This window comes from Morus notabilis, unplaced genomic scaffold (assembly GCF_000414095.1).
Source record: "Morus notabilis unplaced genomic scaffold, ASM41409v2 Scaffold248, whole genome shotgun sequence".
Taxonomy (NCBI): Eukaryota; Viridiplantae; Streptophyta; class Magnoliopsida; order Rosales; family Moraceae; genus Morus; species Morus notabilis.
The window spans coordinates 386,625-399,499 of NW_010374042.1; the positions used below are offsets into that span (position 1 = coordinate 386,625).

At 33.7% G+C, this 12,875-nt stretch overlaps 2 protein-coding genes across 2 annotated transcripts; one reads left to right on the top strand and one right to left on the bottom strand.

Annotated features, from left to right (window-relative positions):
- The first annotated feature begins 463 nt into the window (after positions 1 to 463).
- LOC21404334 (probable polygalacturonase) lies at positions 464 to 5,496 on the top strand. The gene is given in 7 exon segments (XM_024176433.1): positions 464 to 519; positions 727 to 1,056; positions 2,981 to 3,101; positions 3,236 to 3,410; positions 3,547 to 3,617; positions 4,544 to 4,647; positions 4,650 to 5,496. Coding segments are annotated over 7 exon segments (1,467 nt in total). The 5' UTR covers positions 464 to 483; the 3' UTR covers positions 5,280 to 5,496.
- A 212-nt stretch (positions 5,497 to 5,708) lies between these two features.
- LOC21404335 (mitogen-activated protein kinase homolog MMK2) lies at positions 5,709 to 11,666 on the bottom strand. Its single transcript, XM_010114657.2, has 6 exons — positions 11,271 to 11,666; positions 8,991 to 9,120; positions 8,497 to 8,634; positions 7,392 to 7,724; positions 6,945 to 7,128; positions 5,709 to 6,337 (listed from the first exon to the last, which is right to left on the bottom strand). Exons 1-6 carry the CDS (start codon positions 11,429 to 11,431, stop codon positions 6,165 to 6,167), a joined length of 1,119 nt encoding a protein of 372 aa, XP_010112959.1. The 5' UTR covers positions 11,432 to 11,666; the 3' UTR covers positions 5,709 to 6,164.
- Between the last annotated feature and the right edge of the window lie 1,209 nt (positions 11,667 to 12,875).

The following is a 12,875-nucleotide window of genomic DNA, read 5'->3' on the forward strand; positions in this document are numbered from 1 at the left end:
TGTTCCTCGACAAATTAATTAACACAATACTCTTTCTTAGTTAGCATCATTCTCTATATATAAAGAATCCAAAGAAAGAAAAATTTTAAAAAAAATGAAAAATACGATAGGAAACATTTTTAAAGATAAGATCACTTTAGTAAGAATGAATAGTTACATTTTCCTTGGTAATGCAAGAATTATAACTGAAGTTTAATGGAAAATTGGAAATAAGACCGACATAATCTTAAGCGCCTTTGCCATTGTCATGTTGAAAATAGTTGGTTTTTTTTTTTTTTTTTACATGCACATGTCTACAGTACATCTAAGAAACTAAAAATAATACGCCTCAAATATTCAACTTTACATACAATACAAAGCTTTAATTTCGTGGAATAAAAAAAAAAAAAAATCCAAAGCTGATCAACACTTTGTCCTATATATATATGCCCCTCATTTTTCTCTGCAACATATCCATAACTTCCAAAGTGCCCTTTTCCCAAAATGAAGTCGCCATTGAGAAGACCCGTGAGAGCTCAAGTAATGAAACCTCTCTCTTCTCTCTCCTAATTTCCCTCTTAACTTTCCTCCATTTTCCTCTTAAACAAACAAAGATCACGATGAACACATCTTCTTCTAGTGCTAATTAAACATATATATAGATATATATATAGATATATATATATATACCAACAAGAAGCTTATATATATCTAATTAGTCCTCCATATTGTTTATAATTTTTGCAGGTGATTAAACCAATTGTAGGACTTGTTTTTCTGAGTTTACTAATAAGAGGGTCAGAGAGCAGAAAAGCAAGGATTTTGGAGGAGTTTGAGTACAATGCCATAAGTTGTAGAGGTCACAGTGCTTCGCTGACAGAGTTCGGAGGAGTTGGAGATGGGAAGACATCAAACACAAAGGCATTTCAGGACGCAATCAATCATCTTAGTCAGTTTGCATCGGACGGTGGAGCTCAGCTCTTTGTCCCTGCAGGCAAATGGTTGACTGGAAGCTTTAGCCTCATTAGCCACTTCACTCTCTATCTCCACAAGGATGCTGTTCTTCTTGCTTCTCAGGTCTCTCTCTCTCTCCCAATTACTTTTTTTTTTTTTTTTTAAATTTTTAAAAAATGTGATCTATCTAAATCTCGACTACTCACATAATGGTGAGATTCACTGCATATGATGAAATATACATCTATTATATGATGAAATATACATCTATTGAAACCAGCTATTATGTGAATAGTGACAATTTATCCTCATATATATATATATATATTAGTTAATTATATTATGTCTCGTCACTTTTTCCTTACATGCTATGGTAGTTTCATTAGGTCAAGGTGTGAAAATGCATTGAAAAACTATTTACATAGGTTTATTATTTTTTATATGGTACTAATAAGAAAGGTATTTAATTTATAAATAACACTGATTTTTTATTATTTTCTTTTATGTCATTATTAGGTCAGTAATTCCTTCAAATAATTATTATGTATTGATGGTTGTTGATAATTACTATAATTAGTAGAAGAGTCTAATGTGGTAATGATACAAAGAAAATAATCCAAACCAGTACTATTTTTTGAAATATTTTTTTTATTAATGCCATTAAAAAAATGAATCATTTCCAAAAGGAATATTATGTTACTACTCTGCTTTTTGATCCATTTCGTGAAGACCCCATCTCGGATTCAACTAACTTGAGAGGGTTGTGTATTAAAAGTAGTCATAGCAAGTAGTAGCTATAAAAAAATAACCTCTCTCTGCCTTTCTAGTGTCCCTCAACTCTCTTATACTTCCTTGCATCCCGGTTCATTACTATTTATTTTCTGAACTTTAAAAACTCAAACTTTACTCTTTAAAACCTTAAAATAGTTCCACTTAACTTTCTCTGTTAAAATTTCCGTTAAAAACAAACAAAAATACAAGGAGTTAAGTGAGGTCATTCGCTCTTTTTCAGTTTCTTTCTAATGAAAATTTTAACAAATTGAATTGAATTAGATTAATTCAAAATTTAGGAGATAAAATTTGAGTTTTTAAAGTTCAGGTAGTAAAGTGACAATGATCCTAGAGTTGAGAGGCACTAATGAGAAAAATCCTAAATTATCTTGCAAGTTCTTTAAAAAGAGAAAACAGAGAGAAATATTGGACTCAGATCTTCTGTCTAAATTGGTGTCTAACTAATTATATATCATGCTACATTATATAAAAAATTTGAGCTCTTTTTTTACTAACTCTTCTATGTTTATTATGAGATGGTGTGATAAAATTTTATCTACTAAAAATTGGACACTAAATGTACATCCAAAAATTTTCGGCTTGATTTGTGTGAATAATAATGAAGAAGACACTATTTTAAGTCTAAAGATGGGTCAATTAACGAATTTAAGTTGTAGAGAGATACTCGGCTTGATTTGTGATAATTATTTTTGACGACACTAATGTCAGTCGTTGGGTTGGGCATGTTAATAAGTAAAAAGTAGTTAACCAATATAACACGTCAAAGAATTTGGTTTAACGAACTTCGACTATAGTGAATATAGAAAAATACGTGACTAACTACTCATTGACTAGGTGAAATGAGACAGCCAAGGAATCGTAAAGGTCAGATCCTTTGAAGCTACAAACAAAATTAAAGACGATCCTTTGTATCCAAACAGGAACTTGTGCGTAACTCTGAGTCTAAAGTTGCATCATTTATGCTTTAAGTCCTGTTTCTACAAGAATCCAATTTGATCTCTTGAGCATTGGACCAATATTATATGAACCTTTTTTTCATCCAATCACGGTCAACACATAAAATACAGGACCTATTAAAACGTCCTCAGCCTCCGGTATAGGCTTTTTTTGATTGATATGATAATGAACTTGTTGTAAATGTCAATTTTAATCTGCTTAAAATCTTCCGAATTTGACCCCACAAAAATTTTGTTATTGGTTAATTGTCACAAAACGTTATATGCTTACGATTTCTTGTTTAATCAATTTGGTTTAGGACATAAATGAGTGGCCTGTGCTCAAACCTTTGCCGTCCTATGGCCGAGGAAGGGATGCGGCCGGCGGAAGATTCACCAGTCTCATATTCGGAACAAACCTCACCGACATCGTCGTTACCGGTATATTGTCACACTGACTGCCTAGCTCTCACTAAAGCCACCAAAAAACTTTGTTACATAAAATAATATAAATAGCTTGAATTATAAAACCTGTGAAAACTGAAAATTATTGGACCCCCCATTTTGAATTTCAGGGGAAAATGGAACAATTGATGGTCAGGGCTCCTTCTGGTGGCAGCAATTCCACAAGGGCAAGCTGAAGTACACCAGGCCCTACCTGATTGAGATCATGTTCTCAGATAGCATCCAGATTTCAAATCTAACACTCCTTAATGCCCCATCTTGGAACGTTCATCCTGTTTATAGCAGGTAATCTTACGCTTACTTCGGATTTCACGAATATTTCCAGTTCAAGATAATAATGAATTTGTAAATTTTTGTTAGCTACATTGTTTACAAATATTAGACATAATTAATCTTGAAAAAATTGTGGAATATTGTGCAGTAATATTCTTATTCAAGGCATCACAATCATCGCTCCAGTAACGTCTCCAAACACAGATGGGATCAACCCAGGTTTGTCCATTATAAACTTCAACAATTACTGACCCCATAACTACGTCTGTAGAATAAGGTTAAAAATCTTGTCCCGCATGTCTAACTGATTTGTTGCTTCCATGATTGTCACATTATTTATTTGTTTTGTTATACATGTAGCAATCATGATTATTGTTATTTATCACCGTTAATGATCATCATAAACATAAAAATGTGGAAATCACATGGGTACTAGTAAGCATTGATTTTGGTTTTATTTTTACAACTTTTAAACTCATATATATATATATATATATATATATTTGAGTTTTGAAATAATTGCATTAACTGTTATTTTCATGATTTAGAATGTATTAAGATCTAAAGCAAAATTATAAAACAAATAAATAAAATAAACCGTGTGTGATTTTTGAAAGTGCATAGATTGCACTTCCAAAGTAAGATGAGTTTTTTCTTTTTATTGTTAATTAAACTGTACTTAATTGTGTATTATGCTAAACTAACTAATAACGGGTTGATAGCAATCAAAATATATTTTTGTACTATTAGATAAAGGAAATAGACACTATAGTTTTTCTCTACCTTTTCTTTTGTTTTTATTAAACCCATGTAGACATTGTAATTTTTTTTTGTTTTTTTTGTTTTTTGGTAGAAGTAGACATTGTAGTTGGTATTTAATGAAAAATGATTTTCTTTCTTCTTTTTAAATAAACTGAGGAGAAGAAACAACTAGTATCAAAGCTACAAAAGACATCTCAATTTGGAAGACATCTCTTAGAAAACATCTGTGTAAAACTAATGGATAATGCTATTTTAAATTTAATATAAAATATATGATTAATTTCATAAATGCCCCATTAACTTTGTATTTTATTTCAACATGTCTCTAAATTTTAAAAAGGGTTCATTTCAAGCTCTTATACATGCGCATTTGTTAATTACAGATTCTTGCACAAACACTCGGATTGAAGATTGCTACATAGTTTCTGGCGATGACTGTGTGGCCGTTAAGAGCGGGTGGGATGAGACGGGCATACCATTTGGGATGAGTACGGCATAGCATTTGGATGGCCCACAAAACAGCTCCTCATCCGACGGCTCACATGCATTTCCCCCTACAGCGCCGTCATTGCATTGGGAAGCGAGATGTCAGGCGGGATCCAAGACGTAAGGGCAGAAGACATTGTGGCCATCCGTACGGAATCCGGAGTTCGGATCAAGACAGCTGTCGGGCGAGGGGGTTACGTGAAGGACATCTACGTGAGGAGGATGACCATGCACACCATGAAGTGGGCCTTCTGGATGACGGGCAACTACAAGGCTCATGCCGACAACCACTATGACCCGAATGCCTTGCCGGAGATTAAGGGCATCAACTACCAAGACATGGTGGCAGAAAACGTGTCGATGGCTGCAAGGCTAGAGGGCATCACCGGAGACCCATTCACAGGGATTTGCATCTCGAATGTCACCATTGGGATGGCAGCCAAGGCGAAGAAGCAGAAGTGGACTTGCACTGATGTGGAGGGGATCACCAGCGGGGTGACTCCACCACCGTGTGATCTCCTGCACGATCAGGGTTTGGAGAAGACCACAGCTTGTGATTTCCCAACTGATGATCTGCCAATTGATTTGGTCGAGTTCAAGAAATGTAGCTACAGGATGAGTTATCTTGTGTAGGGTTTATAAAATGTGCACAAGCAATATTGGCTGTGTTTCTAGCCTTCTAGGGAAAGAGCTAGTCTACTATATTTACTACGCTACCAAAAACTGCAAGTGCCAATTAAGTTTTATGTTCCATATTGTTTTTCTTACCTTGTGTTAACACAAGTCACTTGTATTTCTGCAGTCAACTTTTGGAAATAGCTTCAAATGTGGGTGATTTTAGTAACAGAAATTAAGTATACTACTCAAAATATACCAATATTTTCTAATTCTATTTATTTTACATAATAATATCAACTTTTAGCATCGGTATTTCCGCTAAAACTGTATAAACACAAAAATGCCACCATTTCATGAAAAGAACTTGGTAAATAGGCTTAGAGAACTTATGCCTAAAACTGATCATTTTCAGGGCATGAAAAATGACACAAGACAAAGATAAAATAGCAAAGCGAGGCATTTCTTCATAGTGGCACCACCAACTAATCCAAACAATAGACTTATTGGTCATACAATACGCGCGGATTGCATTGAATTAATGCTAAAGTTTATTCCATGCACTCCTCAACGTGGAAAAGGTAGAAATTGTGGTTTTCCATTGCTAATTCACTAAACTCAGCTCGTAAGTCTACGATAAAAGAGCAAACCTGCAACAGTGAGGGATTGGAGCTCCATAAAGTAGGCAAACCTCGAAACTATTTCTACTACTGAATATCTTTTCACTAGGTTGAATATGTTTACAGAAATCCAAAGATGTGTCTGATAATGGTGATGATGAATGACATCTCACGACAATCTTTTTTTTCTTTGGAGGGATCCACCGCATCCTTATGATCATCGTTGTCAATCATTTAATTGGGTAATTTTCTCAAGTGTATACAACAGATAACCACATAATCCTCAATCAGTTGGATCAGGGTTGAACTTCACAGCCTCTCTCCATATGAGCTCCTTGATGTTCTCTTCAGTAAACGATGGTTGCTCAAAATCAAAAATGAAAGGCCTAGGGCAGACAGGCTCCTCATTGATGTCGTGAAGAGGAGCCAAGTACGGGTGGCAAAGAGCCTCATCAACTGCAAAAACCAGGAAGGAATATACAATTAGAACTCTTTCATTGTGATCCTCTCTATGCGTAAACCTAGGACTTAATGTCACCTCTTGCTTTTTTTTTTCTGTCTTTTGTTTATTTATTTATTTATTTTTACAATGCGGGATTGAAGCCACACCCTTCCAAACCCAAACCCAAGCCCCACTCCACCGTACCCCATGCTGACATAGTGTTCATTGGCTACTAGGAGACAAGGACATGGGCAGGAATATTATTAATCATCAACCAGGATACCGCAAGAGACATTAAGTATCAACCAGGCCCGTTTGGTTCATAGGTTTGACCAAAAAGTTTTAAAAAAAAATTTAAAGTTGTTTAAATTTTATGAGAACACAATAGCAAAAATGGTTTGAACCAAAACTTTTTTGGTTCAAACATACTGAACAAACAAATGCTAAACAATTGATCAGCAAACTGATTGATTCTAATATGCTTCGTGAGGAAAATTATTTAAGTTTGTTCCTTATGAATAAAAATTTTGTTTTTAAACAGAGTTTCATAATGCAAGATAATTTAGAAATATACAAACTATTCAAGGATCTCTCTCACAATTTAAAGAAATGTGGGTATACCTGTAATGCGCCTATTTGGGTCAAAGATAAGCATCTTTTCTAGCAAATCAACAGCACCTGCAGACATGTTGGGGAACCTAAGAGAGAACTGTTGCTTCGGGTACTGTGGAAGCTGACGAACATATCTTCGGGCATTATCACTTCGTAAGAATCCTAGGCTTGTATCATCAGGCGAACCAATGAGCTGCTCAGAGAAATGAAAATGTTTAACAAATTGCAATGATCACTAAACTCAAGTGAGAAAGGCAAAATTTATTTCAGCAAGGCTATATAGAGAAGAAACCTGGAAACATCATGTAAGCTATTTTTAAATATAATTTTCAAGGAAAATGGAGAAGATAAAAAACCAATGGTCACACTTAGATCAAAGGGAAAATAATAAATAAATACAATTACAACTTTCTAATGTGGAAATCCAAGGCAGAAACAAAATATGTTTAACCATACCTCAGTTATAAGTCTCAGCTGATGAACGTAATCTCTTCCAGGAAACAGGGGTTTTCTGGTCATTATTTCACCAAGAATGCAACCTACTGACCATATATCAATTGCTGCAGTGTATTCTGAACAGTTAAGGAGCAACTCCGGCGCACGGTACCAACGAGTAACAACATACTCGGTCATGAAATCAGTTTCAGAAGTCGTCCTTGCAAGCCCAAAATCTCCAATCTTAAGATCACAATTTGCATTCAGGAACAAATTACTAGGCTTTAGATCGCGATGCAAAACATTTGCCGAATGTACATATTTTAGTCCTCGCAACAACTGATACAGAAAGTACTGCAAAGAAGATAGTACAAGAGAATCAATGAAAGCACGTGTTTCATAGAAATTGCTATAAGATGATGAATCCTGCATGAGAGTTTATCTTTGTTTCACTCGTTTCTATATATTAAATAAAATTACTATTAGATATTGACATTTGGAATAGGACAAATCAAGACCACTTGAAACTAAAAAAAGGATGAGTCAGCCGATAGATCAATACATCAGCCGACAAAGGATCAGGAAAAAGCAACAGATGAGAAATCAGAACTAGATGATATGACACGATCATCGTATGAAATAATTATTTACTAAAACTTGTCCCAGTAGCTGCAGATACAAAGGGATATTAAAAATCAAGTCCTTGACTATCAAGCATAGTAATCATTAGAAACCCAAATACATTGAGCATCAGATTTTCATATTCTAGACAAAGTTTAGCTTCCTATTAACTGGCAGTACAGAACCCATTCCATAAAAGTACTTCATAACACTAGATTAAAAACGAAATTTGAATTTCGACCTATGATGTAATATTGAAATCATCACTAAGCAGTTGCTTAAATTGCCACACATTGTATCATTTATCTCGCAGGAGCACCAGCAAAAGTAAAATGCAAGCACCGACAATTAAAATGACTACGCAAACATGGTAAGAGGTTATAAGTTCCAATTTTCCATCTCACAATAAAATAGATGCAAACAGAAAATCAGAATGAAATACTTGACTAAAATGGCTACCAAACGTGACATTTTATATGCACCAAGAAATTCATGAAGTGCCAACCCGACAATGATCATCTGTCAATGACTGGGTGGAACGTATTATTTGATGGAGATCAGTGTCCATTAACTCGTATACGATATAGACATCATTGAAGTTTTCCCTCTGTGGTGGTCGTACGATGTCTTTGATGGCAATAACCTGTAATCAAGAAAGAACAAACCAGTGAGCATAAGACTCAATATCGAAACAGAAACAGATGAGCATTGCATGATCTCATTTTTCCAAACAAGTTTGATGAAAAACACAATCAAGGTAAGTTGAAATTAAAAATTTTATCTACAAATGACAATGGGGAAGATTAATGACCTAATGAACCTGGTGACACAATCTGATGTGAGCAATACAAAGTCAAAAAAAAATCTAATAAGAGCATTCATTCTGCCACCCATACGTAACAAAATTTCAATAACAGAATAAAAAGTAAAATAAAAACAAAACAGAAAATGTATCGCAGTCAAGAACATGAGACATAGTAGCAAAGGCAATGAAATTACATTTTCATGGTCCATGTGCCGGAGAACTTTGATTTCGCGTAGAGTCCTTTTGGCATCTATTCTGTTGTCAAATGCATTACCAATTTTCTTAATGGCAACCTCCTCACGTGCCTCTGAATTAACAGCAGCACTAAAGGACATGAAAAGAATTTAGCATAGTTCATACTGTTAAATAACGCAGGTAAAAAATAAAATAAAAGTAAAAGAGAAACAATCAAAATCAGAAGAAACAAAGACACCAAGTATAAGCATTACATTCAAGAAACACAAGCAGGTGTTACAAGAAGAGAGAGAATAAAAGTGCATATTGAGGTCCCCAAAGTATTATATGCTTAATTCTAATTTCTATGAAAGTCAATGGCAACAAGTTCATGAAATGAGAACTGCAAGAAACTTGATAAAGATGACAGGAAGAAAAGACACGATGCCAATGATAAAAGAATCATATAAGCCATATCGGAGATACTCCTAATGATGTTTTTCCCCCCTCAAGAAATCTCATCAGCAAAGAGGTTGCTTTCATCCTTTAAATAAAACACTTTCTCAATTTGAAATTCGAATGACAAACTGGGAAAATGTTGATCTGGAAGAAAACAGAAAAAGAATGCTCAAATTATCAAGAAACATAAATGAATTGATCCCGTCAGATAAGTAGAATAATCTAAAACAGCTACACAAGCGATTGGCAAGAGCCTTCTTCTTATTGTATTTCTTTGAAGTAGAGAAAAAGCTGCATAAGTCAAATAAACTGGTTCTAGATGACTACGAAGGGAGTCATTTTGTAATATTAGTTTTTGCAATAGATGATGAAATATTTCCATTATTTTCTCATTAAAAAAAAGTTTGTAGTGTGTTAATCAATGTTTTGCACCGTCTCGGCGTCTCCTTGCTTCTTAGGTTTTAGATTTTGTAGAAAACGATAGTTATATCCATGTTGCAGTTATATCCATGTCCCTTGTAAAGTTTTGGGTTTTCTAGAAACCCTGTTCATCTGGTCAATTGGAGGGGCGAAGAATGGCGGCAGTGGTTCGGTGTATCTGTTAACTTACTACATAAGTTATCTATCTGCGGAAAAGTAAAATAATAATAATGATGATATAGCAAATAGTACACTCAATGTCAATGTTGGCCAAACTAATGTTTTCTCTAACTTTTTCTTCCCCTTTTATAATTTGGCTAAAAATTGCAACTAAAATGCAAGAACAAGTATAAAGGAAAGATAAGCTCAACGTTATGTGCTCAACGTTATGTTAACTGCAGAAGACAACAATTGTCTATAACACAGTGAGAACAGCATATAAGCAAAGACCGGAAGAAAACTAGCTTGCAAGATAAGTTCTTTTCATAAATATCTCTCCCAACTTAACAGAAATACACACAAATTTAGCCAGGTTCAGACATTACTCCACTAAATAACATCTGATTCCCACTTTACAAATCCATACATAATCTTCAGCAGTTTCAACTCTTGTTTTGACATGGCTCATTTAAAAAAATAAAAAAACTAAAAACTACTTTGAGTTATGATTTGAATTGAGAATTTATTTGAGTTTGTGTTTGGGTGGGTCAAAACTTAAATTTATATTTAGATAGTATTTTAATAAAAACTCAATGTGATGAAAATTTTTAATAGAGTATATGGGTGGAGTTTTATTCGTCTTTTCGTTGTAAATGCATAGAAAAAAAATCATCCTAATCAGAATTAAAACGAAAAAATTATGACATTTTTAATAATAGAAAAAATACTATTCATTAACTTGAGTTCGAGTGTATGAACTCGAATTAAAAGAAAAATTTAAACTCGAGTTTAGCCTTAAATTCGAGTTCAAACTCAAATTCTAACTCGAGTTCAAATTCAAATTTTACAAACAAAAAAAAAACATGAATTTAAATAAAATTGTAACTTAGTTCAAACTTTTTCTGAATTTTATTATAAAACAACAACCCCTAAGTAATCAAGACTCTCACCAAAAATTACAAAAATTAACAACCAACTAACAAGATTTCACACCACAATATCCTACTAGATTCAGCTCCGCATCAGAAAGAACAATATCAAAAACCAAGAAAAAATAAAATAAATCTACACCCACAATAGAAAGATATATCTAGAAACTCTCCAACTCCTCTAAACTCCCACCAAGATCCTCAAGAATCACGGAAACCAGACAACTCATAATTCATATTTGAACAAAAAAATAACCAACAAAGGTGAAGAAATTAGAATTAGAAAAAGGAAAAATCACAAACCCAGAAAAAGATTTTCAGATTTCTACTTACCAAACAATTCCATAAGCACCTCTCCCAACAGGGCGAATAGGAGGGACGTACTTCCTGGAAACTTCAAAGAGGTTTCCGTACACATTGTACTGTACGAATCTTCCGCCATGGGTGGGTATTCCTCGGATGTTGGTTTCCGCTGAAGCAGAGCCCGAATCCATCGGAATTTGAGCCCAGAATTGGGATTCTAAAAACGACCCAACTGAGGTTTAATGGTCGGAATTCAAAAGAAGAAGAAAACTAAGTCGGAGGAGGAGTTGCAAATGGCGAATCTGAGGAAGAAAATGTAAAGATTTTTTACATTTCTTTCTTTCCTTTTTTGGTCTTCCGAAAAAAAAAAAGAACAGGAAATTTAGAAAACGGGTTTCGACAGTGCTTTCTGCCGAGTGTGATGTGTACGTTTGTCAACCTTCAATTCCACGGATGCATTTTGTAGTGGAAAAGCTTGGCTGACCCGTGAGGAAAATAGGACTTTTCTTTTCTGGGAGGTTTTTCTTTTTTTTTTTTACCGTATTTTAACCGTTCATTAATTTTTGAAAGGTCTGATCTCAAATAAAAACAAATATGTGTGAAGTGTTTTAAATTTTTAATATAAATTATTTATATTAAGCTCTCGTTCATTTTACGGATTTGAGTTTTTAATTTGAGTTGAGATGTGATATTTTCTGAAAGTTTTTCACTGTAATATGAAAAATTAGATGTAACATTTTCTGAGAACTTTTTATTATAAAAACTTAAAATTGAAAACTCAAATTAATAAAATGAATGAGACCTAAATACGTTTAACTGTTAAGAAATTAATTTAAAAACTCTACGGATAGAGTAGGAATAGTCTTAAGTTTTTTTGAGTTATTTTTGGATTTTTATTCTAAAATAGTTTAGGATACTTTTTTTATGAAATAAAAATAAATAAATACCAGGTTGGAATTTGCATAGTTCTCAAGGGTCAGCTCTCTATGAGAGTTCATCAAATTTGAAACCTTGGTTCCAATACAATTATGGTGACCTTCAAAAAAAAAAAAAAAAACAATTATGATGTAATTTTAGTAGGCAAAAATATTCTTGAGTGAGACTTTTTAAAATATGAAAAAAGTTACATTTGTGGGATTGACTTAAGATACTTTTTATAATAATTATATATTTTCATATATTGGGTAAGGTTTTAGAATTTTTCTTTCACTGGGAATGGAATGAGGTTGAATTCTTGACGATTATCTAGTTATCTAAATTTTACGTTTGAAGAACATTTCCCTTGTAAATTTTGTTTGTGTAAGGTTGATTTTAGATGGCACTTACTTTGGTAGAACGAAAAAGATAATTTATGTCCTAACCACTTTCCTTTAGAGAGACTGTAAATAATAGGAATAAGCTTCTACTAATTGAATCTTAGATCTTGATGGTTTTCTTCCAACGCTTTTATCTTGGGCAACTTCTAATGCTTTGTTTGAACTTTTTTTTTCCCACCCTGGAAATGAAGCTGAAGTTGTAATCTCTAATCAGCAGAGAGTTCTCTTATCCAAATCTCCACAAATGTGGTTAATTAGACAGAACATAACATGGGAGGGATGTTATTTTCTAGATTTCGACTTTTGTTCGTCTTTGTAT